Raw genomic sequence first — 26616 nt, 5'->3', positions numbered from 1 at the left:
TACACATGAGCTATTGGCCGATCCAGCTCATAAGGGGCTGCTACGTCTTATGTTGCTCCAGGGGGGCGTTTCTCCGTCTTTAGCAGATCGAAAATACGATCTAGGGTGCTGTAGATACAGCATGTGCTGGCACAACCGTGAAGACTGACCGCCATTCGTACATTCGTCCATTAACTGCTATTCTAGCGGCCCTGAGGCAAGGTTAGCTCATCAAGTGTGGATGATACGAAAGCCGAGGTTATCCGTTCCGTCCACGGTGACATCTAATTAACAACACGCTCTGTTATATACCGAAGATGGTTATCATCATATGTACTATATAGTATGCTCTCGACCAGACACCCTGCGGCCACTGTTTCTCCCTGCCCTATCCATTTCTGGAAAGGCTTGACTTAGTAAAAGGCTCCTTCCCGTCCGGTGCAGTTGCCTATCGGTGGATATTCCGAGAACTGAACTCACTTGCTAGTCAATGGAAGTCTTGTGGCTGTAAAAAGTCAGCCGAGCTTTGCGCTGTCACTGTTACTCCTTCATCCTCTTTGTGGCACAATCTGTAGTATAGTACTGTAAGTTGAGTTTCAATGTGTGCACTGCCGGCAGATTCCACCTTACATCCTCCATCTACTCGACCAAACTTATTCGGGCTGTACTGTACATACTTGTACGACACAATCTGTCAAAGTCACCCCTAGGTACGGATCAACTTGCGCCAATGCTGTCTTGCAATGCCGTGGCCGATACTAATACTCCCTTACGAAGCAACGACTTTCAGGCATGTGCTTCCTGATTCCCGTACGAGTCCTTACTCTATATATGCCTTAGCATGTTTCTACCATCCTCGCCCCCCCAAACGTCACTCCCCAGCAACAGAGAGCAACCCAGACCTTGACTGGTGGTTAATGGTACTATATCTATACGGATCTAGGCTCTGGCTTTCCGCCACCGCAGAGGAATCGCACCATGCTACTATCACACCATTCCACTACAACTCCCCCATCTCAAGGCTGGATATGTCCTAACCGGTCGGGTACGGAGTACATACATGACAGAAACACGACAGAGCGCCACGGACCAAATACTACATGGTGTGAACCTGTAATTTTTATCAAGCGTGGTTAAGGTATCTGGCCCCTATTTCCCTTTGCTAGCCATACCCGCAAGGTATGCCACATCCCCTTCCTGGCGCAGCTTATCCCCCTTAACAATGACCTGCTCCTCCATCTCCAGCTGATATTTCCTCATCTTCTCCTGGTACTCTGGGACAAAAGACCCCAGGATCCTCACAGCCAGCAGCGCGGCATTCGTCGAGTTGTTGATGCCCACCGTAGCGGTCGGCACTCCCCTCTGCAGACAAACAAAACAGATCAGCACAATCCACATTTCACAAGACAATTCATTCCGTAGGGAGATTACTCACGGGCATCTGAACGATACTCAACAAACTATCCACCCCGTCCAGGTGTGTCGCTTTCACAGGGACACCAATCACGGGCAGCGGGGTCTCGGACGAGAGCATGCCAGGTAAATGGGCGGCGCCGCCCGCCGCGGCAATGATGACCTTGATGCCTCGGCCGGCAGCCTCGTCGGCGACACGCATCATGCGCTTGGGCGTGCGGTGCGCCGAGGTGATGTCGAGCGCGTAGGGCACCCCGAACTGGCGCAGCACGTCCAGCCCGGGCTTGAGCACGGGCAGGTCCGAGTCGGAGCCCATTGTTACCAGCACGAGGGGTTTCTTTTCTTCATGGTGTTGTTGTTGTTGTTGTTGTTGTTGTTGTTGCTTTTCTGGAGATGCCTGGGGACGGAGGGTTTCAGATGCGGCTGAAGTGCGCTCCAGCCTGATCTCGTCCACGAGGTCGATGAATGGCTTGGCTTTGGCCTGCAGATCCTGGATGGTTGAAGACCCCGTCAGGGTAATGTGGCCGATTTTCCGGCTCGGTTTGGACGCCTTGTTGTACAAGTGGAGGTAGACGTCCATGCTGTCGTCGAGGGTGGACCGGGCTAGTTGGACTAGTTTGTGGTGGGCGGAAGGGGTGGCGCCGCCGAGGATATTGAGCATGATGGCGGAGGACACTCTAGGCGTCAAAGTGGCGGGAACGGGCAGGTCAAGGACGGCATGGAGTTGCGCCTTGAACTGTGACATTTGAGGGACCGCCTCGATGGTGTAGTGGCCGGAGTTGTGCGGGCGGGGTGCGACCTCGTTGACCATCAGCGAGCCTGTATGAAGTGTCAGTACGAGATTGATTCAGAATGAAGCACTTGTCTCGCACCATCTTCCAGAAGAAACATTTCCACGGCAAAAACACCTCTACCCCAAAGGGTGCTGATAACCTGGGTTGCTAAGTTCCGCGCGGATTCGCACACTGCCTCGGGCACATCTCTAGGTGGCATAAAGACCCTGGTGCAGATGCTGTCCTCATGGACAGTCTCGACGGCAGGATATGCGACGCAGTTTCTGAGATTGCCCTTGTCATCCTCGGTCCTGATGACCATGACGGCAAGCTCCTTGACAAATGGGGCCCATTTCTCGGCGTACAAACTGAGCCCCCCAAGTGCCTTGATGGCAGCCTCAAAGTCGGCCTCGCTGTTGACCTTGAAGTTGCCCCTCCCGTCGTAGCTGCCTTTCCGGGCCTTCAGCATGAAAGGAAAGCCGAACTTCTCAGCGACGTCCCTGAGAGACGCAGAGTCGGACGCGACTGGTAGCTGGTCGGCGATGGGGATTCCCTTGCCGCTGGTCCTGAAATGCTCTTTCTGGAGGTACTTGTCCTGGATAAGCCGGATGGTCCTCCAAGAAGGGTGAATCGGCGGCCGATGGATGGCGGTAGACCCGTCAGGGCGTTTGACCTGAACGCCGTTTCTCTCAATGTCCTCAAGCACTTCGGTCTCTACATGCTCGATTTCCACTGACAGATAGTCGGATACAGTAGCGAGCTTCCGGATGCAGTCCGGGTCCTTGAATGAGCCGGTGACATGGCGACCCGTGTCGTGAGCTTGTTTCGCCGGCGCCTTTTCCTCGTCGAGAATGGCGACGTCGATGCCCAGGGGGTTGGCAGCCTCGCAGAGCATGCGCCCGAGCTGCCCTCCGCCCAGCAGGCCAATGACGGGATTCCCACCCTCGGGCATGTTTGTCGTCTTAGGTTCTGGTTTATTGTTTTGCAATAGCAAAGGTTTCTCTCACTTGGCTTGTGAACCTGATATCTTGTACAGTATACTCCGTAGAAACTCCCGAGATCGGTTATGAATTCTGATTGCAGTTTTTTTGCTCATCGGGTGCTAAGGTAGTTGGTTACAGTAGTTACAGGGCATCTTAAGCCAATCAATGCTGTTTGGGACCTGCAGTTAGCGCATTGAATGCCCCCACTTACGGGAAGATATAGTACGCAGTCTCCTGTAAATGAATAAAGGGGTTCTGTAAATGGATGAAGAGGTTGCTGCCCGTCTAGAAACGCATGAGTCAACAATGAGGTCTGGATACTTGGTAAGCTACTTCGATTGAGAACCCCATTCAGAAACCTTTGAGACTGTCATTACTTCTTGAAACCTATTGACCTAGTTTCCGCTACCAGCAAGATGATTGAGGGCTTGCTGTAAACTTTCAGCCCGTGGGGCAATTGACACGCCCAAGACTTTCTGAGTCTCCTCATTCATCACTCATACATTCATCCACATGCCGTCCGATATTGCGTCTCCCGAGATTTCCACGATCTACGCATTTTATCTGGACCAACATGGAAAACACGTTAGATATGGAACACGTACAGTAAGCCTATCTCTGCCTTTCAGTTGGTTTTCGGATTCACTCATTCTGTTTGGAACCAGCCCCTTAAAGCTCTTTGATGTTGCGAGAAAAGAAAGGCGCTTTCTATATGCTTCAGCGCCTATGGTGCGATACAGCAAGGCAAGTATTTTTGTATGGAGTTTACAATTGCGTGTTCACTTCCCAGTTTGCAGTATCTGACCGGCCAAGCAGCTCGCCTTCCGTCAGACCGTCTTTGCCTATGGCACAGATTTGTGTTGGACACCTATGATCCTGGCCAAAGAATTCAACAGGAATCGTTTTGCTAGGGATAGTGGTTGGTGACTTGCAAACTCATTCTCTTGAAGTTTGAACCGTCTCCTAACTCTCCCTAGACTTCACAATATCTACCAATGGCCCTCAACCCCCTACAATAGTACAGTTCGGGGCCAACGTTCCTCAGGAGCTCGCAAGGGCATCATCACTCGTGGCGCCGTTTTGCAGCGGTATCGACCTGAATTGCGGTTGCCCTCAATCATGGGCCTGCGCCGAGAGTCTGGGGGCTGCCCTAATGGAGAAGCGGGAACTGGTACGGGACATGGTAGTCGAGACCCGGGAGCAGCTGCGCCAAGATGGTTGGGCTGTTGAAAAAGAGAAGGACATGGACAGCCCGAGGGGGAGGAGCCTAAGTGTCAAGATTCGGGTGCACAAGGATCTCCGGTAAGATCTAACTGTGAAAAGTGAGGAATACCCTGCTCAGCTGACGATGCTATCTATATACAGCAAAACAATCGACTTTATAACCACAGTCCTCGGCCCCGAGGCAAACCGGCATATCGACTTCCTCACAATTCACCCCCGGACAAGATCAACCCCGTCCAGCACACCAATCAACCTCGAAGCCCTCGAGATCCTGACATCAACCTTCGGCGACCGCGTCCCAATCCTCGTGTCAGGAGACGTCTTTGCGCTCAACGCTCTCCCTTTCACATCCCCTCTCCTTAACACTCCCACTCCTACCAACACCAACTCAAACCCCGTTTCCACCGCCACCGCCGCCAGCACCACCTCCTCCTCCCCTTCAAACCCCCTGGTCAAGCCCAACCTGCCCAAACTCTCCGGCCTAATGTCAGCCCGCGCAATCCTCGCAAACCCAGCCCTCTACGCAGGACACGAAACCTGCCCCTGGGAGGCAGTCGAGACGTTCCTGAACAAGGTGGTGCGCAGCCCGCTGCCCTTCAAGCTGGTGCTGCACCATTTGAGTGAGATGTGCGCGCCGGGCATGAGCCCCTTCAACAAGTCCGCGCTGCTGACCAAGCAGGAGCGGGCTGCCATGCTGGCGTGTAGCAACATGGTTGATTTGATTGATTTTTTGGATGAGAAACGGGGACGGGGGGGGGGGTTAGGTTTAAGGCGGGATCGAGGTTAAGGGGTGGATGGGGGAATGAGGATGGGAAATGTAGGATGTGTTGGTACGTTTCGGAGAGGGGGTATCATCACTGACAATGTTGTGTGGCTGGATCAGGTCCTATGTCCTCTCGACCAGGGAACCTCGGCTTATTTGTGTTCGAAATTCCTCGACGCGGTATGCCACCATGGTAACCCCCGCCTCTCCTTTACCTACCGCGAAGCCAACACGGTCACTGGCATGAAGCAAAGCATCCCACGGAAGCGGGTCAGATCCCTCTGCGGCGAAAAGAGAGCAAAAAGAGACGTGTATGGATACATTCCGAGGTCCCCTCTCACAGAGTGGTTGGGAGATCGAGATTCAAGAAACCCCCGAAAAGGGTCACAGATCAAGTGCACATCATCAGCTTAACGAAACCGTATGATTACATGCACTCCAACCCATTCGCTGACTCCCCTGCGCCGAATAGACAACCCCAGGCCCCATCCCATGACAACCAAGAAACAACGAGAAAGCAAACAGCCGTGGTGAGGTGAAGAGTAAAAACCGAGACTTGAGCCTCTCTCAAGAGCCTTTAATCTCCCCTTCATCCTCATCCTCCAGCTTGGCCTTCTTAGCGTCCCTCTCCTCACTACTTTCCTCCCCCCCTCTCTTTACACGGGGGGAGACTAGTCCTCCGCTGGTTGCAGCATCACCATTTGGACCCCGCTCGTGAGCCGACATATGATTTGCCGCCACCTTGAGCGCGGCGTCGGAATCACCCTTAACCTCCCCATTCCTACCGACCAGCGACGACGACGACTCTTGATCAAGCCCCTCAGTCTTGACCACGACCCTGCCACCAGCAGCAGCACCAATACCAGCAGCAGCATCATACCCCTCCCCAGCCCTTCCATTCGCTCTACTCCTCGTCGGGCTCTGCGTGCCAGCGCGGTCCGTTCCCAGCGGGGTCGGGGTGCCGCCGTACTGGCTGGCCGCCGAATCCAGCTCGAGCTGGCTGAGGCCGAGCTCGCCGCGGCGGCGGGTGCTCTCGAGGTTGAACTCGGGGGAGCCGGGTACTTTGGCGTCCTGCTTGCGGAGCGGGTTCTTTTTGTAAAAATCGGTCATGAGGGCGACGGCCTTGACCGTGTCGGCTTCGCTGGCGCCGAGGAAGCGCCACCAGGCCTGGCCGTCAACGTCGTCAATCTTTTCGCGGGTGACGGCGGTGGCCCAGAAGACGGCGGCGATGGCAACGTCGCGCGCGGGGAGGAGTAGAGGGAGAACGGTCAGGCAGGCGTCGTTGCAGAAGGCCCAGGCCGAGTCGCGCAGCGTTTTGTTGTGCACCAGGTCCAGCTGCCGGAAGTGCTCGTACAGCTGCGCGTACGGGTTGTCGACCAACAGGTCGAATGTCAGTGTTTCCAGCATGAGCTCCTCGTACGTCAGGATGCTGTCGCGCCATCGCCAGTATTCCTTGCTCTGCTCGTCAATGATGAGCTTGGTGTTTTTTTGTGCGACTTTGGCGACGGCGATGATGACGTCTTTGGTCTTGCGGCAATTTTCCTCCGTCTTGTTCGCGAGAAAGAGCGCTGTCGCGGCGATATTCTGCACCGGGGTAAGAAAGGGGGATGTGGTGGTCAGTTTATGGCTTCTCTCAGTTGGTTCTGCTAGGTCCAGAAATTCCCTACGTAGTGATGTATGCCCGACTTCTCCTCCACCATGCTGTATCTCATGTAAAACCGGTGGAAAAATACCCCCGCGACCCATAATGTGATTTGCGGCAGCTCGAGGAGGATGCCGGCCTGGTAGATGAAGTTGACGCCCTTGGCTCTCCGTAATCTTTCTTCGGCCGGTGGTAGACCTTCTATGATGCTGGGCGAGCTCGCGACTTCGTCTGATGTGAAGTACCATTGGTCCTGCCTCGGTTGAGGAGGTTGCCGAGGGCTAGAATGTGAGGGTGACGGCGCGCTGCGGCGCGAGAGAGGTCTGGGTGGCGATGTCCTGGAGCTGAGTGTCGGCGGGGAAGGCACGGCGGGGGGAACGTCGCGTCTCCTGAACGGGGACTTTGACAATCGGTCGTTGATGGCGGGAGGCGGTTTTGGCGGAAGAGAAGGCGGCTGGTAGCCTTCCCTCGGAGGCCGATACCTGTCGATGCTGGACATGATTCTGGTTCTGGGTTTGCGACGCAAGGACGGCGTGAAAAAGTGAGGTTCGATCCCTGTTTTTGGGCCTCTAGATCAAGATATTTGTAGCTGTATGGGTCGCATTGACTTGGTATAGACTGTTGAAGGCGAATCAGGTCGTGGAAGTAGTCGTCAAGAGCAAGAACGTGTTTGGTGGTTGCAACCATTGGATAGACGGCGATCTCTAAACCACTGCACCAGCCTTTATCGCCCTTTATCGCTGTGGAGGGAGGCGCCAGGTGGCCTGTGCACACATTACTTTGGCAGCCTTGGCAGTACTCCGTACCTACTCCGTATTCGTCCTTCCTTTACACAGTAGAAGGCCAACTTATGAGTCGCTTTCGACTTCGAAAGACTGGATATCCTAAGGATACTTGTATTCGTTTGGCATCGCCATCCTCTGTACTTCACGTTGTTTGGTTGTTTCGGAATTGAACGGCTGTGACGTCTCATTTTGGCAAGCTCGGTTTGCCTCGCTCATGCAAGGTCAGCTAAGCTAAGGAACATCACCAACTCATGTCATCCAGATGGCCAGAGTCCCGTGTGCGTGAAGAGAAGTGTGAGATTGTTGGGTATCAGTTAGACTCTACTTGTTACATAAAACGCCCACGATACCAGTCCTGCAACGGTCTAGTCCTCGCCGTACAACCCTGCAGAGTCGTTACGCCCCCAAAGCTTGACTGTCCGGTCGTGGCCGCCGCTGACAATCCATTTCCCGTCTCTGCTGACGTCCACGCTCGCAACGGGGCCTGTGTGGCCTGTGAGCGACTGGACAAGAGCCCAATCGTCAGCTGAGAAGACATTGACCTTGTGGTCAAACCCTGCCGAAACCAGGAACATGCCGGACTTCTTGGGAAGCTGCATGCCCCTTTCGTCTTCGCCCGGCGGGGTTCCCAACAATGGATCATCCAAGCCTTTGAACCACCTCACATCGGACACTGCGCTTGTGTGCGCACCAATACCTCCCGTCCGTTGTACCTTCCGGACATCCCAGCACTTGATCCACCCGTCTGCCGAGGCTGTCAGGACCCGGTGGCCGTCTGATCCCCAGTCAAGGCCGTAGATGGGCTTGATGTGCCCGTCCAGATGGCCGTCTAGTATCATCACGGTGCGGCCTGAACGCAAATCCCAGATACGCCCGATGCTGTCCAACCCTGCGCTGGCCAGCAAGGACCCGTCAGTGCTGAAGCTGACGGCATATACTCCGCGCGAGTGGCCCTCCTGAAGGAGCAGCTCTGTCGCTGTTTCCACGTCCCATAATCTCCACGACGTATCCTCTGAGGCGGATGCCAGATATTTCCCGGATGGATGAAACTCGACGCGGCAGACTCGCTGAGCGTGTCCGGAGAGGGTAGAGAGAGGCGTATCCTGGGTTAAAGACCACAGGTGGATTTGGCCCTCCGCTCCTCCTGAGGCCAGATTCACCGCGTTCTCCGACACGTTGCTTCCGTCCAAGGTAGCGTCGGGCATCCAAGCAATGCCGCTAATCTTGTTTGTATGGCCTCTTAATAGCCGCCTCTGCTCTAGGCTGGGGATATCAATAAGTTTAACCTGGCCGCCCCAGTTACCCGTTGCCACCATCTTCCCGTTCGGCGAAATCCTTGTCATGCTGACATGCCGGTCTCCCGCGGCTTGACTGCCCTGGAGCTCGTAGGTCTGGAGGCGCTCCTTAATTTCCTTCCGGAACTTGACATGGGTGCGTAAAGGTATGCTGGCTTCCTTTTTCTGGAACTCGATGCGCCGTTTCGCCCGAGGGATTGAATAGTGGGCAATGTCTATCCTGGCCTGGAGGAGCTCGTCTGTCCCCTTGGAGTAGAATTCCTCCTCTTGCTCCTCAGCTTCCTCCTCTTCTGACTTTTCAGCGTCTTTCATTTCTACATCGGCGCTCTCCTGGCGGGCGGCTTGTTGTGCCTGCTCTGTGAGGAGCTCCCGCAGCCTGTCACGCCTGTCGGCCGGGCCCTCGCCGAAGAGCGTGACGGGCTCGCCGAGCTCTCGAAGTTTGGCTCGTACCCGTCCATCATCGGTAGGAACAGCGATAGACGCTGCTAGCCTTTTTCGTTCGAATTGGGATAGGAGAGCTGAGGCTTTCTCTGACGCGATGCCGGCGCCGGCGCCGGGAACGTCATAATCGCGATCAATCGCTGGATGACGAGTTAGCAGGCCGTTGAACATGTCCATGTCTCAAGACCAAAACCTACGGATGGAATCCAGGTCAATTCCGCCGCGCTCCTACACGCACCAACGGGTTAGCGGTGCTAGGACAATCCGTGGCAGCAGTTTGCAAGCGTACCTCTGCTTCAGCCTCCTCAACATACGCCCTACGCGATGGGTGCATCATATTTGCAAGTCGGAGGGCAGTCGTTGTCGAGGTATTTACAGAAGGTGCACCCAATTGGAATTCTCAGTCCTATCTCGTTTGTCGGTTATCGAAAAGCTGTGGTGGGACCAGCTTTGCTTCCTAAACGACAGCAAAAGCTGTGATGCCGTAATTCTAACCTTGAGGTTCACTGACGTTATCTTATCGACCAGCTTCATTTGGGGTACCGGTAGACCCCAGGTGCTGCCAGCTGCCAGCATCTAGCGGCCGACCTCGGCCAAGCGGGGTAACGTACCCAGAACTTCCAGCCTTCCAAACATCTGATGACCCGGCAGTCACCTTCGTTGATTGGAACATGCATTTTGGTTTTGAGAGGACATGTACGCCCTGGATATATTGTTGTACATACCGCACAGCAACTTCAAGTCCTATGACACTCCGGCAGGGCAGTAACTGCCCACAAGGCAACCATTCGAGTTCTCGACCTCGACGTCCAATTGTTGAGAATCTGACCGGGCCAAGCCACCTCCTTCCGACCACGGCCCGTTTACAAGTGTACGCCCTGTTGACGAGGAATTGCCAGTAGAGCAATGCATGGTTCTTGTGCCAAGGCACCGGCCATCCGAAGTATCCGAAAGCGGGGGTCACTTAGGACTCGGATACGAGTTGTATTCGGTTCTGTCAGTCGCCAGCCGGAAAATGTAGCCTCTCCGGGAAACTGGAGTCAAAGGCGGCTCTACGGCCCGGGTGGGTCTCCGGATCGGATCCGATAGAGCACCGGACAGGGCGTCATGATTGGTAAGGTGAGGTAGGTACTAGCTGGCGCTAGTAGAGAGCCATGTTTCCGAGAAGTCTCGACCCCCCAAACTTCTAGAAGCTCCAGTCCCTTGACTATTCACACACCGACTTTTTTCTCGACATATCACTCCAGAGTTTTCAACTGGTTTAATACATATGGGTGAACAAGCGTCTCACCATCCCCCGGATATCCCATTCCTTCAACATTCTCGCCGTGCCAGCAGCACTTTGAATCAACAGACACCATGGACCGGCCCAGCAACAGTGAACTCACCAAGGGCAACGAGCCCCCAGTAGTCGGAGGGGACAGCCACGATGCCATTGTTACAAGACTCGCCAACGAGGACAAAGTGCCTTGGTACCGCAAGCCGAATCTGCGCCATCTCTACTTCATGCTTATCCCAACCTGCATGGGCATCCAGATGACTTCGGGCTTCCACTCACAAATGGTCAATGCTATGCAGATTCTGCCCTCGTGGATCAGCTGTAAGGTCAAACCTGTCGTGGCTAGGTACTAGGCGATTTCCCTGTGACTGACAAGCACCCTGCTGCTATGTTGTAGTCTTCGGAAATCCCCAAAGCACCCTCAAGGGAATTATCGCAGCCGCTTACCCTCTCGGTGCCATTTTCTCCCTTCCCCTGATACCCGTCATCAATGATCGGCTTGGACGACGATGGGCAATCTTCCTCGGCTCCTCTGTCTTGGTTGCTGGGTCCTTAATACAGGGTTTCGCCAACAACGGTAGGTACTGGCAGTCTGGCACACACTCATGAAGTCCATGTCGACGACAAGGAACTAACGAAACAAAACAACGCAAAGTCGGTGCATATATTGCCGCTCGTCTAATCCTAGGCTTCGGCATTCCACCCTGCATAGTATCAGGCTCCTCTTTAATTGGTGAACTGGGGTATCCAAACGTATGTACTACTTGTATTGTATTGTGCCTACGAGACGGCGGGCCAAACAGTCATCATGTTGCTTCTCAGGGAGTCAGGGGCTGACATATCAATGAATGTTGAACGTCTATAGGAACGAGCCGTCCTGACATCGCTTTTCAGCGTTTCGTTCTTTATTGGCCAGATCACAGCAGCCGGAATATGCTTTGGTACCAATGGCATACTGACCGACTGGGGCTGGCGAGTCCCCTCGCTGCTACAGATTGTGTGTCCGTTGCTCCAACTCATCTTCGTCTTCTTCCTCCCGGAGAGCCCGCGCTGGCTTGTCGCCAAGGACCGTAGCGACGAAGCTCATCAGATCCTGCGAAAGTACCACGCCGAGGGCAGGGACTCTCAGTTCGTCAGGGCCGAAATGGCCCAGATCCAATCGACACTGCGTATCGAGATGCGAACCTCGAGGACGTCGTGGCTTGACCTTGCAGCAACGGCTGGCATGCGGAAACGCCTGCTCACCACGTGCATGCTGGGTCTGTTTGCGCAGTGGTCTGGCTCCACGCTCCTCTCATACTACCTGGGAGACCTTTTACAGATCATTGGCCGGGATTCGTCTCACTTCAAGCAGACCATCAATGTCACTCTCTCATGCTGGTCCTTGGTTTGCTCCTTCACAGCCTCCATGTTCGTTCGTCGGTTTAAGCGCCGTCACATGTACCTCGCTTGTACGGCGAGTCTGCTCGTCGTTTTCACCGGGTATACCATCAGTATGGAGAGAGCCATCACGGCAAGGGAGTCTGGCCAGATAAACAATGCCGCTGGGACCGCGAGCATCTTTTTTATCTACGCCTACGCTCCCTGCTACTGCTTGGCGCTCAATACCCTCACGTACAGTAGGGATCCCTGACTTTCGGGTCCCAGTCGCCCTGTCTTCACGTTTTGCGCCTATGCAGTGCTAATAGTGGTCTGGTATCTAGCATTCCTCGTCGAGCTTTGGCCATACACCGAGCGCTCCCATGGCATTTCGGTCTTTCAGCTGTTCTCGCGAAGTGCCGAGTTCTTTACTACCTTTGTCAATCCCATCGGCCTCAACAACATCGGTTGGAGATTTCTTATAACATACTGTTGCTTTCTGGCGTTCGAAGTATACTTTGTTTATTTCCACTTCCCAGAGACGTCCGGCAAGACACTTGAAGAGGCAACATTTTGTAAGTCAAAGAAGCGCCCACTTACAAATAGCAAACTCGTGCCTGGGTGGCTGACATTCGGTACTGTAGTATTCGAAGACGAAAAGGCTGCCGAAGTACAGGCGATCATGGCGGTTGAGAATTCAATTGCGCATGAGATGGTACCAGGGGGCTCGCGGGGACCGGGGCCACAGCGTCGAGGCCAAAGGCTGTATGTTTAGTATAGGACCACTTTGGCTGCATAGGGGTAGGGCATTGGTCACATATACTGTTACTGTATATTGGTCTCTAGATGTCTTATCCAACTAGCAACGGGAGCAGGCTACACGACGGGAGGGAGATTTAGTTTGACTGAAGGTGTTCTTCAGCTTCTCAGGGCATGGGCCCGGGCCGCTTGGCTAAGAGTCTGAATCTTTAAGGTATCCAGGCACTCATGGTCTAATGTGAAAGACAAGCACACCTAACGCCGGATAAGCCTTGGCTCGCGATATGAAGGCACTTACTACCTGGGCATTTGTGCTTGGGGCAAGTTCTGAGGGCCTTTGACTGAGTTGAAAGGTCGAGTCTAGGATGTCTTTCTTCCCTTGTCGGGCAGTTCTTCTTCCTTGAAGCAATCAACATCCAAACATCAGCGGCTTCACGCTACTTGCTTTCGAATTCTGTCTTCGGTAGGGAAGTCCGTATTGTCGATAACGCCCGAAGACCAAAATCGTTTCCCATCACTTTGTTTCCACCTTCTAGGGGGGTAACCCTAAACCTATTGTCGAAGATACCTCCAGAATCACGAAACCCCCCAGGTTGTAGAGAACGATAATCCACCCAACATGCTCGAGACATGTCTCGGTGAGATTGTGGATAAGGAGAAGTAAGTCCTCTTTCCGTCTCATTGGGTATATATAGAGTTCCTTCAATCCCTAGGCCGCTTGCTGGCCGCTCAGACGGCGCAGTAACGTTGCAACTGGTGTAACTAAAACAGCATGCAAGTCTGTGCGACCTCGATCTCAGCCCTATTTGAATGGACTTTGAAGTCAAGGTTGGTACCATCAAATGCCTCAGGGTTGCAGGCTGGTAACTGGATATTCCAATTGAAGACTTGTAAGTGCCTCAAATGAACTACCTGAAGCCTTCTCAACGTTAATATGCCTCGATTAGTAACGGTGGACTCCGGCCCGACCCCTAACCATGTTTAGGTTTCCCCGGATCTGAAGCCTGGAACCATTCCAGGCGCCAAAACAATGCTGATTGGGGCTGAGATCGATCCGCTCAAAGGTGATCCCGATGCCCCGTGTCCCGCCTGCAGCCAATGAAGTAGTTACGAATTTTTTTTTTAGGTGTGACAATGGGGAATCTGTGCTGGCCATGTGAACGCACTTTGGAGGAATAAAACCATCTCACGGCCGCCCACTTCACTTTCCCTAGAACCTGTTTCAATACCAAAATAACCTCACCACCGACTTAGACACAACCAAGCACCACTCAATGCAGATCGAGACAAGCAAGCAAGACAACTCCACTTCTTTCTTCAAACACCAGATGCGTGCGATTCCAAGCCATCAGGGACTGAGCAAAAATACCGAAAGGCGCGCCGACGCAGGCCGACGTCGTGGAAAGGCCCGGGCGTGAACGCCAGAACCAGACTGGCGAATGCTTGCACCTTGAACAGACACGAAATCGCACATTGACTGGTTAGGTACTTTGTGCTTTCGGTTCCTCGTTTTCGAATCCCACTGGTACGCAAGTACGCATCTACAAGGATTGCAGCATTAACGCCGCAAAGAGGGAATCATGTTTGCGCCGGCAGACCGCGCACTGAACACGGTGCGCGGTTTCAACGGGACTCCGGTGGCCTCAGGCGACGAGGATTCCGACTGCTGCCCCACGCCGGGCTACAAGAGCCCTGTCAAGCGAGCCAAGAAGCCCCACATCATCAAGGACGTCGTGAGCGAAAACTGCAGTCCCGTTCTGAAGCCCGTCGCCTCTCCACCGGGCGTCGGTGGCATCGCCCGCCTGCGGATGCAGCTGGATGCGCTGAGCCTCACCACTGATCCCAGCGCCACCGCTCCCTCGTCTCGCACCACCTCCTTGACCCGCTCCGAGAGCCTCCGCTCCCCTCCGGCTAGCGACACCACGACCAGCAGCGGACGCAAAGACAGTCGCGAGAGTGGGCGCAACGCCGCTGGTTACAAGAGCGGCAGCGGCAGCGGCAGCGGCAGCAACACCGACGATGAGTCGGCATCCGTCGGGTGCACTCGCTATGAAATCAACTTGGAAAGCGATTTCGCAAGCGAAGCTGATGGCCAGGGCAGAGGCAATCTTATCGGCGCCCTGGAGGACGCTTCTTCTCCGCCCCGCAAGATGACGGCGGCCGATTTTGAGCCCCTCCGGTGCCTGGGCAAGGGCACGTTTGGGACCGTCTTGCTGGTCAAGCAGCGTTCGACCGGCCGGCTGTATGCCCAGAAGCAGTTCAAAAAGGCCTCCCTGATCGTGGGCAAGAAGCTGGTCGAGCAGACCAAGACAGAGCGACAGATCCTCGAGAGCGTGAATAGGCACCCGTTCGTGGTCAAGCTCTACTATGCCTTCCAAGATCAGGAGAAGCTCTACTTGATCCTCGAGTACGGCCAAGGCGGCGAGCTCTTCACGCACCTCAACACTGAGAAAATGTTCCCCGAGCCGACGGCTGCCTTCTACATGGCCGAGATGGTCTTGGCCCTTACCCACCTGCACGACAACCTCGGCGTCGTCTACCGGGATCTCAAGCCCGAAAACTGCCTGCTCGACGCCGAGGGCCACCTCCTCCTAACCGACTTTGGCCTGTCCAAGGTAGCCGTCGACCCGGACGCATGCAACTCGATGCTCGGCACGGTCGAGTACATGGCTCCCGAAGTAATCCAAGGCAAAAAATACGGCAAAGCCGTCGACTGGTGGTCGCTCGGGGCGCTGGGGTTCGATCTCATGACAGGCACGGCGCCGTTCCGGGGCCCCAACCACGCCAAGATCCAGGACAACATTGTGCGGCAGAAGCTCGTGCTGCCCTACTTCCTCAGCGCCGACGCCAAGGACCTGCTCACGCGCCTGCTGCGCAAGGACCCGACCAAGCGGCTCGGCTACAACATGCCCAAGGACCTGGCGGCCATCAAGAAGCATCGCTTTTTTCGCAAGATCGACTGGGCCAAGCTGGCCGCGCGAGAGCTGGAGCCCCCCATCCAGCCGCTCATCACCGACCCGGAGCTGGCAGAGAATTTTGCGCCCGAGTTTACTGAGCTTAGTCTCAGCCCTGTTGTGTCGCGATTTGATGATGTTGACGGGCCGTGGGCCGCTGCCGGCGCCGGCTCGGCTAGAGACGCCTCTGCTACCAACAAGGACGATCCGTTTGGGGGTTTCAGCTTTGTTGCCTCGAGGAGCTTGCTGGAGGGCCACGGATTTGATATGCCGGTTTAGGATGCCGCGTTGCACACGTGGAGGCTCAGAGGTTGAATGGGGAGCTGTGGCAGAGGGTTGTTTAGAGCCGAGGCAGGCTGTTTTGCTTGGAAACAAAAGGATAGCGTTGCTTTTCAAGAATAGGGAGGATGCTATGGGCACTACAGGGACTACTACACTACACTATACTTTTTCGATGGCGTTCAGAAGGGGCTGGTTTGACGGACGGTAGCAAAACGGAACTTTTTTTTCTTATTCGAAGAGAGGCGTCAGTTACAGGCGGCTTCCATTGCTTGCCGCGGCTAACGCACGTAATTCGAGTTTGCAGATTCTAGTTGCCTGACACGACTTCTTGTGATGCTTGGTATACTGTATACCCCTCGGCGGTGAATCATGGGACGGGAGTTTGGGAAGCGGTTCCAAGCTGGGGTGCCGACTAGGTAGGTATATACCTGGTCCTTCGTCTGATAGGGCTGCGTATAGTCGGCAGTTCTTTCGGCTTCTAGCCTCATTCCTGAGCAGCAGGGCAGCAGACGCTGAGTTGTTGTCTCCCTGGGTGGATGGTTTTACGGATGTTTGTGGATAACGCAACTCGCTAGGCTAGGTACCTTAAGACAAGTACTTGATTGCACAGTTGGCCGATCTTACGCCATATGGGAAGATTTTTCCATTGAAGTTTGGGTGCATTCTCATGCCTACCATAGTGTAGAGTCAGAATGCATGTTTCGGTCTTACACAGTAGACACATCCCAGTGGCCAGAGGCTGGAAAGTTCAGCAAAGTGACAAGTTCGTTGGTTTTAGACGGACGACCGAATGACTGAGCGGAACAAGACTCATGGACTAATTATCAACCGGCCGGCTAGACAGCGGTCAGGCACCAACCAACCGGCAATTTGCCGTTGGTCATCAAGCGGTCGCTTCCTGTTTTTTGCAAGGCTTGCTTCTTCTGACGAAGGAATGGGAAAGCAGGCTGCGTGCTGTCCACAGGATACCTATGTGACAGGACCTGACATCGCCCCGGACTTTCTGGGCGGACTTTGATGATGACGCGTACCCGGCCAAGGAGACAGCTTGGCGCTTCCTCAGCACCGCACCACTGACCATAGTTACATGCAGACGGACGGAAGACCCCACCGGTGACAGATACTGTAGGTACAGTACTTGTAAGCGATCCGGGATCTTGTTATCAAATAACCTTCCACAGGAAGGATGGCAGATTTTACTCCGATGTGGATTCCATCACCTTACCATGAAACAGGTTCTACGCCGTCCAGTCGCCAAAAGTACCCGGCAAGGTACTGTATGTGTGCGGCGGGAAGGGACTCTGTGCACTCTGGAAAGGACGGGGTGTGGGGGGATCCCGCAGTTCGTTCAATGGACCTCGATCAGTCATCAGTGTGTTCGAGATGCATGCGGCACCGATTGGACCTCGTCCAAAGCCAAGAGGAATCTACGCCCCGAAATCCTTCCCCGGTGGTGCGGCGCCGAGCCTCTTACTCACGGCTGACACACAGCATCTCCCCAGCAAACCGTTGGGCACAAGGAGGTATATCTGTCGGTACGTATAGCAGTCAGCGACAGCCTCAAGTTACCAACTATCGAGACGAGACGGTCAGATAGCGCCAAGATAGACTCGTCATGGTGGAGGAGTGGGCCGTCTGCAAGGCGACTTTGCCGAGACGGGATCTCTAAGCTAGTGAACTTGGGATTGATAGACTATTGGGATGAACTGTTTCATAATCCACTACCGGTACTGGAACTGGTAGGACACCCATAGCATCACTGCAGATTCATCAGATGGTCGGACATGGTGGATTGGGGAGCAGTTCCTTCGTGGATCCAGATTCCAGAACGGGGGTCTCGGCATTCGATCGTCACGAGAAAAATGCCTTTGCATTAGTGCGCAAAGTCAGCAATGGTTTCTTCACAGTTACGGAACTCGAAATAACCGATTGATGACTCCGTAGTTGAACTGCAGTACAAACATACTTCGCAGTACTCAACAGAGTGCCCATCACGCAGTGATGTATCCGTATCTCCGTACAGATGCTGTGTGTAACGGTCAAAATATCCGTCATGTCCAGGCACGCAAGGCTTGCCGCAACGCAGGGGAGCCACGGCATTCACACGCGCGCTAAGCCTGACCCGGCTTAGGACCCGCCCTGGAGCTGAACCCGAAGGCTTGGGTTTTGGCTAGGCCCACCTTCGGGTGATGCCCTGATTCCCCGCTGGTGTCCGTATCTTGCTCAGCCCGCCCTCTGGGCATCACGTCAGCCTCAACAGCTAACTAGCATTAGGCTCTAGTGTATATGCTCGAGGTGACAAGTGTGTGCAGGGCAAGTAGAGAATAAACGTCAACGTTTGGGATATCACTGTCGGTGGAAAAAGCCCCGACGTCCCGTCATGGATTGATCTCCCGATAAGCGGCTGCACGCCCGACTGGCACTTGATCGAGGGATCAGGGCTGGGCCGCTGGGGGCAACGTGGACTGTGGCTGTGTCAGATGGAATTGATGAAGCCCGATAGGTCCGTACAATGATATGATCGATTTGCCAAGAAACATGGCGCTGTGAAACGCGCCCAAAAAACAATCCCCCGAACTCTGCATGGCGACACAGCCAAGTGCAAGAAGTGACACCGCCGAACAAGCAAGTCTTGCCGGAAAAGATGTGGCCCGTTTTGCCAAGAAGGGACGTCTCATCAGTCGGTGTACTGTAAACTGTGAGATGTGTTGGCATGGCGTCTTGGTCCTGAAAGCTGAAGCCACTCATCCATTTCATCCCCGTCGTCTATCTGCAGGGTACATTTGTTAGCACACCTGTCTTTCGTGAGCCTTGTAGAGGACAGGGCTGAGAAGGGCGAACCGTATAAGGTCCCCGGCGTCCGCGTCCCTCTTCCTGCGCCTATTGCCGTCGGCAGTCTATTTTTTCACCCATACGCTGAAGACTCCCTTTGTTTCTTTGAGCTCCGAGTCATTTCAGCCCCTACACGTATATAATCTTGCCCGCATTCCCCAGTTGTGTCCGGAGGCGGCGTATGTACATCGCTTAGCGGCGTGCCACATAGTCCTGCCAAATCTTGAGGCGGCAGTCCGTGCGGTATAGCTGATAGCTGGAGCTTGTTTAAATATAGCTGAGCCGGACTCATAGCGAGTCTCATGCGAACCTTCGTCCTCAGGTTTGGCTAAGTGGTCTGCCTCCGTGCGCCGCTGTTTCGTTCAACTTTATCAAAGTCTTGCGCAATCGATCGGCAGCCGTTCTAGAGAGACAATGAAGACCGTTACAAGTCGGTCAGTTTTGGCTACCGCCTTGTTTGGTAAGTGTATTCCACATCAAGCTGATCAACCCGCAGTGTCGAGTCGGCCATCAGCATGTGACATGGCCGAAAGGTTAGCTAACGTCTTGCTCCGCAATCGCAGCCGCGGGTCTTGCGTCCAGCGCGGTTATAGGGACTTGCCCAGACGGTGCCGGAGGAGGGGTCTGCTATAATATTGCCGTGCCAACGTCGTCGGCGAATGCAGGGTCCGGGAACATCTACTTCCAGATCATAGCGTCGACAGATTTCCAATGGGTGGCATTGGGTACCGGCTCGGGCATGGCGGGCTCCAACATCTTCCTCATGTACCAGGACGGAAACGGGAACCTGACGCTGTCGCCTCGTGTGGCCACTTCGTACAGAATGCCAACTCTCGACACGAGCAGCACCGCAGCACAGCTGACGCTCCTAGCTGGCAGCGGAGTCTCAGACGGTGTAATGACGGCCAACATCGCATGCTCCAACTGTCAGACATGGAGCGGCGGACAAATGTCTCTGTCAGACACCAACGCGCCTTGGATAGGAGCCTGGAGGCGGGGGTCATCGCTGGCGACAACCAACAGGGCCGCCAACATCGCCCAACATGACGGCCATACGCAGTTCCAGGTCGATCTGACGCGCGCTACCATTGATTCCGACAGCAACCCGTTCGTCGAGGCCGGTAACTCGGGAAGCGGGAACAATAGCGGTGGCGGTAGTAGTGGCGGCGGTGGAGACAGCAACGGCGGCAACAGTAACGGCAGCAATTCCGGTTCCGGCTCTACCATCGGCTCCGGTACGAATTCCGGTTCGGGCAACAGCGGCATCGTCCAAGTCACTCCAGGCAAGGCGACGATCTTGGTGGCGCACGGAGTCATCATGGCGATAGTCATGGCCGTTCTCTATCCCCTGGGCTCGTTGTTGATGCCGCTGCTAGGGAAGTGGTGGCTGCATGCCGCCTGGCAGCTTACTGCTTTCTGTCTCATGTGGGCGGGTTTTGGCCTGGGAATCCAAACGGCCCAAGTCCGGGGCATGGTAGGCGATCCCAAGTCTTTATCGTCCGAGCAGCAACTGACCATCATCCAGCTCTTCAACCAGACGCACACTATCCTCGGGACCGTTGTCATCTGCCTGCTGGCGATTCAACCTGCGCTCGGCTATTTGCACCATCGACACTACCTTAAGACGCACGGCCGAGGCGTTATCAGCTATGCGCATATCTGGTGGGGCCGCATCTTGATGATCCTGGGTGTCATTAACGGCGGTTCTGGCCTGCAACTGTCGAGGGAGCGCGACTCACTGATCATCGCCTACAGCGTGGTTGCTGGTGTCATTTTCCTGGCCTATTTCTTGTTCAAGGGCTGGGCCGTCTTCTTCCGGAACAACAAGGCTGGCGATGCATCGCCCAAAGTGGAAAACCCACCGAGGCGGCCGTACCAGGAGTCGAGGAGACAAGGGGAGCGGTATGTTTAAACTTTGAAGTACAAATGATGGGCTGCAGACGATATCCTTTCAGCATTCTTTTCAGGATAAAAGATAGAGTTGCTTTTGAAACTTGAATGCCATGAATTTGTCACGGTTGTATGATTTTTGATCGTGTTATGGTGAGGAGTTTTGGGAAAGATCCAATGGTGAATGGTCTCATGTATATGTACCTTAGTGTAATGGGTTCCGTGAACCGAATCGAGTTGCGCCTTCCCATGACGACACCAGAGTTCATCTGACAAATAACCGCATCAAGTTTCACGCTGTATGTTAATGGGTATCCGTTTTTGAGCTCTCCGAATAAGCTAATAAGGAAAGCTGTCAGTACCGGTAGCTTCATGTCTGCTTGACAATTGACAGATAAATCACGTGACTCACAGCTACCGATCTCTCCCGAATGTTCGGTGTGCACGGTCCAGCTGAAGCAAACCACCAAAGGTGACCTCTGCACGACATTGAGCCGCGGGCATTTTGAAAACCTCTCAGCACAGGACCTCCACCTTGTCCATCTCGTAGCAGCAGCTGAACCTGCTACTCGTCTTTCTCGGACTTCAGGCGTGATTGAATTGCTCCGCAGCACATCACACCAAAATGTTTTCTCGGGCTTCGGTACGTTGCCATCGACACTCGACAACTTCTTTTCGACGTTCTCTGCCCCATTGATCCGAATGCGATTGGACATCCTCAGAGAGCACAAAGCTAATTGTCTCGATGTCACCAGAGCGCTCGCAAGGCCGTCGCGGCTGTTTCTAGACTAGCGACCCGAAATGCCGTTCCAATGAGGACTTTCATGGCCCCGACCGTCTCGCGGAGAGGTACGTTCAACGGCCCTTTCAGCAGTACACCCTAGTTTGGAACTCCGGTCGCGCGGGAGAATCGAGGGGGGATCACACGGGCCATCACCGGAGTCAATTGCACAAATCCTGGCTCGGCCATGCCATCAACACAAATATCTCCATCCATCCATCACATCTGCACCATCTCCTCTCGCCCAGCGAACGAACACGAACCCACTTCCCTTCCATGTCATGATGACATGACGCGCTCTCACAACCCCCACCCTCACCCTCTCTACCACACTTCCTCCCTCACCCTTCACTACCACCCGAACCTGCTATCCACCAAACCCAGCTCATGCTAACCCCCAACCCCAATGACAGCCGACTTCGTCCAAGAGCTCTACCTCAAGGAGCTAAAAGCATACAAGCCAACACCAATCAAGGACTCGGACGCGGTCGGCCAGGTCGCCACCTTCTCCCTGCCCAAGGCGCCCAAGTCGCCCGAGGAGGCCGACCTGGCCTCGAGCCTGAAGGAGTACGAAAACATGGCGGTCGAGGTCGAGGGCCAGGAAGGGGCCGACGCCGCTGCCGGCGGCAAGCCCGCCGCCGTCCTTGAGGATTGGCTTGAGGAGGAGGAGGAAGAGGAGGCGCACCATTAAATGTTCTGTCTCATTCTTCTGTCGTTTGAGGATGATGGTGAATGGAGAGAAGGAAGATCTGACTGTTAGTGGTTGCGGTGGTCCTGTGGTAGAGGCGGTGATAAAGGGTTGGTGCTGAGCTGAGGGAGTGAGAGGATGGGACGAGTGGCTGGTGGTTGGTAGCTGAGGCCTAAGGGATAGTCATTGCCACTATTGCCCACAGGACTGCTATCAAACTGGCCTTTGGTCTCTCAGGTCAGGAAGCAGAGAGTCCTTAGAGGGGTAGAGAGCGGATTGGGGAGAAAAAAGGTACCATTCCTCTGCAGTGCTGGGTTGAGCACGAGGCATCTCCTACGGATGAGAAAACGTGGAGATTCCTGAGCAGGGAAACCCCGTGTACATTGTTCTTTAGCCTTGTTATAACATCACACCCATCAACCGTCGGATGTGCAGGCTTTGCAGAGTGTGTGACCTCTTGAAGTGCTATCGATGCTCTGTGTGTACCTGGCTTGTTTAGTAGACATGCCATAGTCGTGATCACGAAGATAGCAGACAGGGAGGAGTTTCAGACTATCCTCCAAAAGGCCTGTATTGGACAATGATAGGTACCTAGTCACTGTCGTCAGTCCACATGAACAAATAGATAGGTGCGATATGATTTTCATGCTGGCATTAAGCATCTATGAGGTAGCAGCCCTTCATCGCCCTCCACAGCCTTCTCGTCTAAGGTGATCTTGTCAGGAGATACTACCATAGGTATCTAGTATTTGACCCCGACAAGTTACCAAAGGCTAGGTGCCTGGTAGTTAGCAATGTCTGAATGGCTTCCCCAGACATGAAGGAAAAGGCAAGATTGTTGGCACGACATGGTCGACGTGGGTCAGGCCGACGCCTCATCACCATATATCCTGCAGACTTGCCCCGTGTCTTTCTCTGCAGTCGTCAGGGAAGGTTAGCCCGTTCTTCAAGCGCAATCTCGGGCCCTCATCCAGACAGGCAACATGTCGCAGCAGAAGCCATCATTGTTTACGATGATGCCAAATCATTATTACCCATTGAGTCCATTGCCCAAAACGCCCCGCGAGTGTGCTCCCAGTCAACCAAACATCCCAATGCCAATGTGACCGCCTGAAATGCATTATGCTATGGTGTTTCGTCGAGTCATCAACACTGAGCCCCTTTTACTTGTTATTCTGCACCATCCCAGCCAGGGAAAAATGAGCGAGAAGAGCGCACTCCATCACTCAAACCAGTGGCCTTGCAGACTGGTAGCGTGGGCCAGAGGCCGGTTTTTACATGTCAAAATTAGAGGCGCCGAACATTTGTTCATCGTTGCCGCCCCCCTTGACAATGCCACTCATCCGATTGGCGCTCCGAGAGTCCGGATCGGTGAGGTCATCCCAGTCATCGTCCTTCTTGCGATCGACGTCATCCATTTCTTCGTCCTCGTACTTGCCGTAGCGGTCCTTCATGTGGTCCTCGAGAGCGCTCTCATCGACAAAGGTGAAGCCCTGAAAGTTGGCCTGCACTGAAGGCGAGAGCGGCGTGGATGTCGCATAGCCCTTAGCCAGCGCTGCTGCACGCTCGTTTAGCGACCCATTGGTGTTGAGCGCGTTGGTGAATTCGGGATCAAAGTAGGAGACATCTGTATCGTTCTTCAATTGCGGCTTGAAGGGTGGTGTGATCAGTTTCTTCGAAAGCGCATCCCAGTCAATGTCCGCAAAGAAGGCGTGCCGCTTGAGCTCCTCCGCATCGTCCGTGGCACCAAGGCGATGCTTTGGATTCCTGTTAAGCAACCCTTTCACAAAGTTCCTCCCTTCCAAGGACAATGTGTCCCGAGGAAACCTAACCTTCCCGAAAGCGATATTCTTGTACATCTGCTGTGTATCCTCGGCGTAGAAGGGGCTCCAGCCACAACACATCTCAAAGACCAGAACACCCAAGGACCAGAAGTCAACCATCTTGGTATAACCACTCTCGTCCAGGAGCACCTCAGGTGCCAAGTATTCAGTCGTGCCACAGAATGTGTTGGTGGTATCGTTTTTGGTCAGATTCGCCTTGGATAATCCAAAATCACACAGCGCGATGTGTCCGTTCGCGTCCAGCAGGATATTCTCGGGCTTCAGGTCGCGATAGACAATGTCGTTCTCGTGCAGATGTTGAATGGCAAGGATGAGCTCAGCGATATAGAACTTCGCACGCTTCTCCTCGAACTTGCCATCCTTTTGCAGGTGCCAAAACAGTTCTCCGCCCGACATGTAGTCGGTCACCAGGTAAAGGTCCGAGAGTGTCTGGAAAGAGAACTTGAGACCGACAATAAAGGGGGAATCTGCCATGGCCGTGCGGACCAGAATGTTGCGCTCGCCAACAGTGTGCGCCACCTCTTTCTTCTGCACAATGACTTTCTTTGACAGCACTTTCATGGCGTAGATGCGCCCGGTGTCCTTCTTCCGCACCTGGTACACCTGGCCAAACGTGCCTTTTCCAATGAGTCGCAGAATTTGGAAGTCGTCAGGACCAAAATGCTTCTGCTCGGCACGTTGATAGAATGCCTCGACATAAATTTCGCCCGTAGGTGCGTTCTCAGCCATGGTATCGGCATGTCCCTTTAGGGGGAACCAGCCTCGGATAGGCCCCTCTCTCTCTGAAGGCTTGGCTTGAAAATCGACATGGCCGAGAAACTCCTCTCCAGACTGACCGCGACCGTAAACAGAGATATCCACGAGCATGTCCGAATCAACAACATCGCTGCGAGCACGTCAATACCATATTCGGTAAGAATCCAGGAACAGAGCACTTACAAGAGGGCTTCAGCGTCCCACTTTGGATTAGTAAATGATCGGCGTGAGCTAGAGTTGCGGTTCCGGAATGTGTTGAACTCGGTGACGCTGGTGTTGCTGCTCTGCCGGCTCCGCATTGGAATAGCCATTGGCCTGCCGGAATCGCTCCCTTGGCGCTGAATCGGAATACCACCCGTAGCGACGGTAGGGGCGGCGTCGTCGTCCTCATCCTCCTCAACACGAGGCCCGGCAGAAATGAGCTCGCTCCGTTGGAACACTACAACCACGTAGGGGTCACGACATCTCCTTAGGCCCCTGGCTTCCGAAATCTTGATGGTGAGCTTTCCCTTTGCGGCCGGCGCTCGGGCTCCGGGTGGGGTCGGGGTGTGCGTCGCCGTCCGGTCAATCCTGTCGCCGTTTCCTTGCTTCGCCTCGTCCTGTCCCTCGGGGTGAGATTTCGAAAGCGCCCGAGTCGGGGTAGATGCACCGCTCTTTTTTACCGACAAATCTGTTAGCTTCTTGAGGTGTATCATAGAGGCTGACTGGTATGAAATATCGCCCTCGCCAGCAGGAGAATTGACACAGCTGGACTGTCCACGCCTTGGGGAGCTTGGCACAGTAGAGGCGCGGCCGGCAGGGTTTGAGAGGTGACTGGCAGATACGCTTGATTCATCAAGAGTGGTAGTCAGAGGCGCCAACAGAGACATTCTCCTCGGGTTGCCTTTCGTGAAGTCGGAAACACTCAGATGACGTAAGCTGACTGGTCGGGAGGCCGGAGGAGTGTTGCCCTTCACCTGCTGGCCGCGAGAGTCTGAAGACGAATTTCGCAGCGAAGGCGGTCGGGACAGTGGAGGGCTCGGATACGGGTGAAGTTGACCGGCGTCCCGAGGCAATGTCTCGTTGGCAGGTCCCATCATCTCATGGGCCAGGAGAGGAGGACCTTCATCTGACGAACCAGGATCTGAGTCCGGCTCAACGGGGGTGAGTGGCAGCTCAGCCGGGTGCACCGCCTGTGAGTGGACCTCGGTCCCAGACCCAGAGTGTTTCGGCACAACCGCGGCTTGTTCATTCGCTCTTAAGGAACCAGACAACAGTCTCTGAAAAGAGCTTGCACGAACCTGGTTGAAGTAGCTCATGATGCCAGGGAGCCGTCTGTCATGAAGGTCTGGCTGCGGAGTCGCAACGCCAGAACGAGGCGAATCAAAACCGATTTGATCCACCCCATCATCTTCTGCCGCAGCAGACCTGCTGCGCTGGTTAACACCCTCCATCGCGACGTTGAGCTATTTTTGTGGTGCTCGGAAGAAGCAGGAAGCGGAAAAACGGTGCCGGGTCGGAAGTGAGATGAGGGGGAAGACAGCAAAGGACGGGAAAGAACAGATAATGATACGGTTGTGGCCGTGGAGCAAGGTTTGCTAGCTCATGACGACTTGTTTAAAAATTGCCAGGGAGGCAGGATTTCCAACTTCCAAGGAGCTGAGTTGGTTTGGGAGAGAAAGGGCGGGATGATACTTCTATGACAGAGAGGAAGAAAGTGGAAATTTCTGTCAAATAGGGAATCGCCCCAGAGAATGGTCTCATTCGGCAGACGGGCCCAGATGGAGCGAGGAGGGGCACCCTGGTGCAAGAAAACAATGCTAACTCGTTGACTGCAGGGCAAGGGGAAAAACCACCCTTCTGGCCGAGGGGTGTTTTTTCCTCTCTTTTTCCTCAGGTTCAGGGCGCGCACAGC

The 26616-nt window shown here is 54.4% G+C and overlaps 9 protein-coding genes across 9 annotated transcripts; 5 read left to right on the top strand and 4 right to left on the bottom strand.

Moving 5' to 3' along the window:
* Positions 1-893: 893 nt before the first annotated feature.
* On the bottom strand, positions 894-3236 carry N656DRAFT_774497 (Phosphoribosylaminoimidazole carboxylase). The gene is made up of 3 exons (XM_064814278.1): positions 2265-3236; positions 1415-2211; positions 894-1341 (listed from the first exon to the last, which is right to left on the bottom strand). The coding sequence occupies exons 1-3, from the start codon at positions 3115-3117 to the stop codon at positions 1129-1131; spliced, it is 1863 nt and encodes a 620-aa protein (XP_064673853.1). The 5' UTR covers positions 3118-3236; the 3' UTR covers positions 894-1128.
* Positions 3237-3440: 204 nt separating this feature from the next.
* N656DRAFT_826156 (FMN-linked oxidoreductase) lies at positions 3441-5159 on the top strand (the record flags this gene model as incomplete). Its single annotated transcript, XM_064818471.1, has 5 exons — positions 3441-3754; positions 3814-3892; positions 3965-4067; positions 4126-4450; positions 4514-5159. The coding sequence occupies exons 1-5, from the start codon at positions 3723-3725 to the stop codon at positions 5157-5159; spliced, it is 1185 nt and encodes a 394-aa protein (XP_064673852.1). The 5' UTR covers positions 3441-3722.
* A 543-nt stretch (positions 5160-5702) lies between these two features.
* Positions 5703-7276, bottom strand: N656DRAFT_765270 (cyclin-like protein; the record flags this gene model as incomplete). Its single annotated transcript, XM_064813392.1, has 2 exons — positions 5703-6719; positions 6803-7276. 2 exons carry the CDS (start codon positions 7274-7276, stop codon positions 5703-5705), a joined length of 1491 nt encoding a protein of 496 aa, XP_064673851.1.
* Positions 7277-7927: 651 nt separating this feature from the next.
* Positions 7928-9635, bottom strand: N656DRAFT_786684 (WD40 repeat-like protein; the record flags this gene model as incomplete). Its single annotated transcript, XM_064816548.1, has 3 exons — positions 7928-9438; positions 9496-9526; positions 9588-9635. The coding sequence occupies 3 exons, from the start codon at positions 9633-9635 to the stop codon at positions 7928-7930; spliced, it is 1590 nt and encodes a 529-aa protein (XP_064673850.1).
* A 1022-nt stretch (positions 9636-10657) lies between these two features.
* Positions 10658-12711, top strand: N656DRAFT_700644 (general substrate transporter; the record flags this gene model as incomplete). Its single annotated transcript, XM_064810883.1, has 6 exons — positions 10658-10898; positions 10975-11154; positions 11233-11330; positions 11443-12196; positions 12281-12511; positions 12581-12711. 6 exons carry the CDS (start codon positions 10658-10660, stop codon positions 12709-12711), a joined length of 1635 nt encoding a protein of 544 aa, XP_064673849.1.
* A 1564-nt stretch (positions 12712-14275) lies between these two features.
* N656DRAFT_794601 (serine/threonine-protein kinase psk1) lies at positions 14276-15928 on the top strand (the record flags this gene model as incomplete). The annotated part of the gene is made up of 1 exon (XM_064817310.1): positions 14276-15928. One exon carries the CDS (start codon positions 14276-14278, stop codon positions 15926-15928), a length of 1653 nt encoding a protein of 550 aa, XP_064673848.1.
* A 3451-nt stretch (positions 15929-19379) lies between these two features.
* Positions 19380-20675, top strand: N656DRAFT_701920 (iron reductase domain protein; the record flags this gene model as incomplete). The annotated part of the gene is made up of 2 exons (XM_064810981.1): positions 19380-19956; positions 20047-20675. Coding segments are annotated over 2 exons (1206 nt in total), but the record flags the coding sequence as incomplete, so codon positions are not given.
* A 579-nt stretch (positions 20676-21254) lies between these two features.
* N656DRAFT_774489 (uncharacterized protein) lies at positions 21255-22372 on the top strand. Its single transcript, XM_064814277.1, has 3 exons — positions 21255-21296; positions 21409-21502; positions 21848-22372. Exons 2-3 carry the CDS (start codon positions 21478-21480, stop codon positions 22123-22125), a joined length of 303 nt encoding a protein of 100 aa, XP_064673846.1. The 5' UTR covers positions 21255-21296; positions 21409-21477; the 3' UTR covers positions 22126-22372.
* A 1024-nt stretch (positions 22373-23396) lies between these two features.
* N656DRAFT_701262 (kinase-like protein) lies at positions 23397-26155 on the bottom strand (the record flags this gene model as incomplete). Its single annotated transcript, XM_064810930.1, has 2 exons — positions 23397-24852; positions 24906-26155. The coding sequence occupies 2 exons, from the start codon at positions 26153-26155 to the stop codon at positions 23397-23399; spliced, it is 2706 nt and encodes a 901-aa protein (XP_064673845.1).
* Between the last annotated feature and the right edge of the window lie 461 nt (positions 26156-26616).

Source organism: Canariomyces notabilis (assembly GCF_033297395.1).
Source record: "Canariomyces notabilis strain CBS 508.74 unplaced genomic scaffold N656scaffold_2, whole genome shotgun sequence".
In the NCBI taxonomy this organism is placed as follows: Eukaryota; Fungi; Ascomycota; class Sordariomycetes; order Sordariales; family Chaetomiaceae; genus Canariomyces; species Canariomyces notabilis.
Note: the sequence above shows the minus strand (reverse complement) of the source record. Positions and strands in the feature narration are given on the sequence as shown.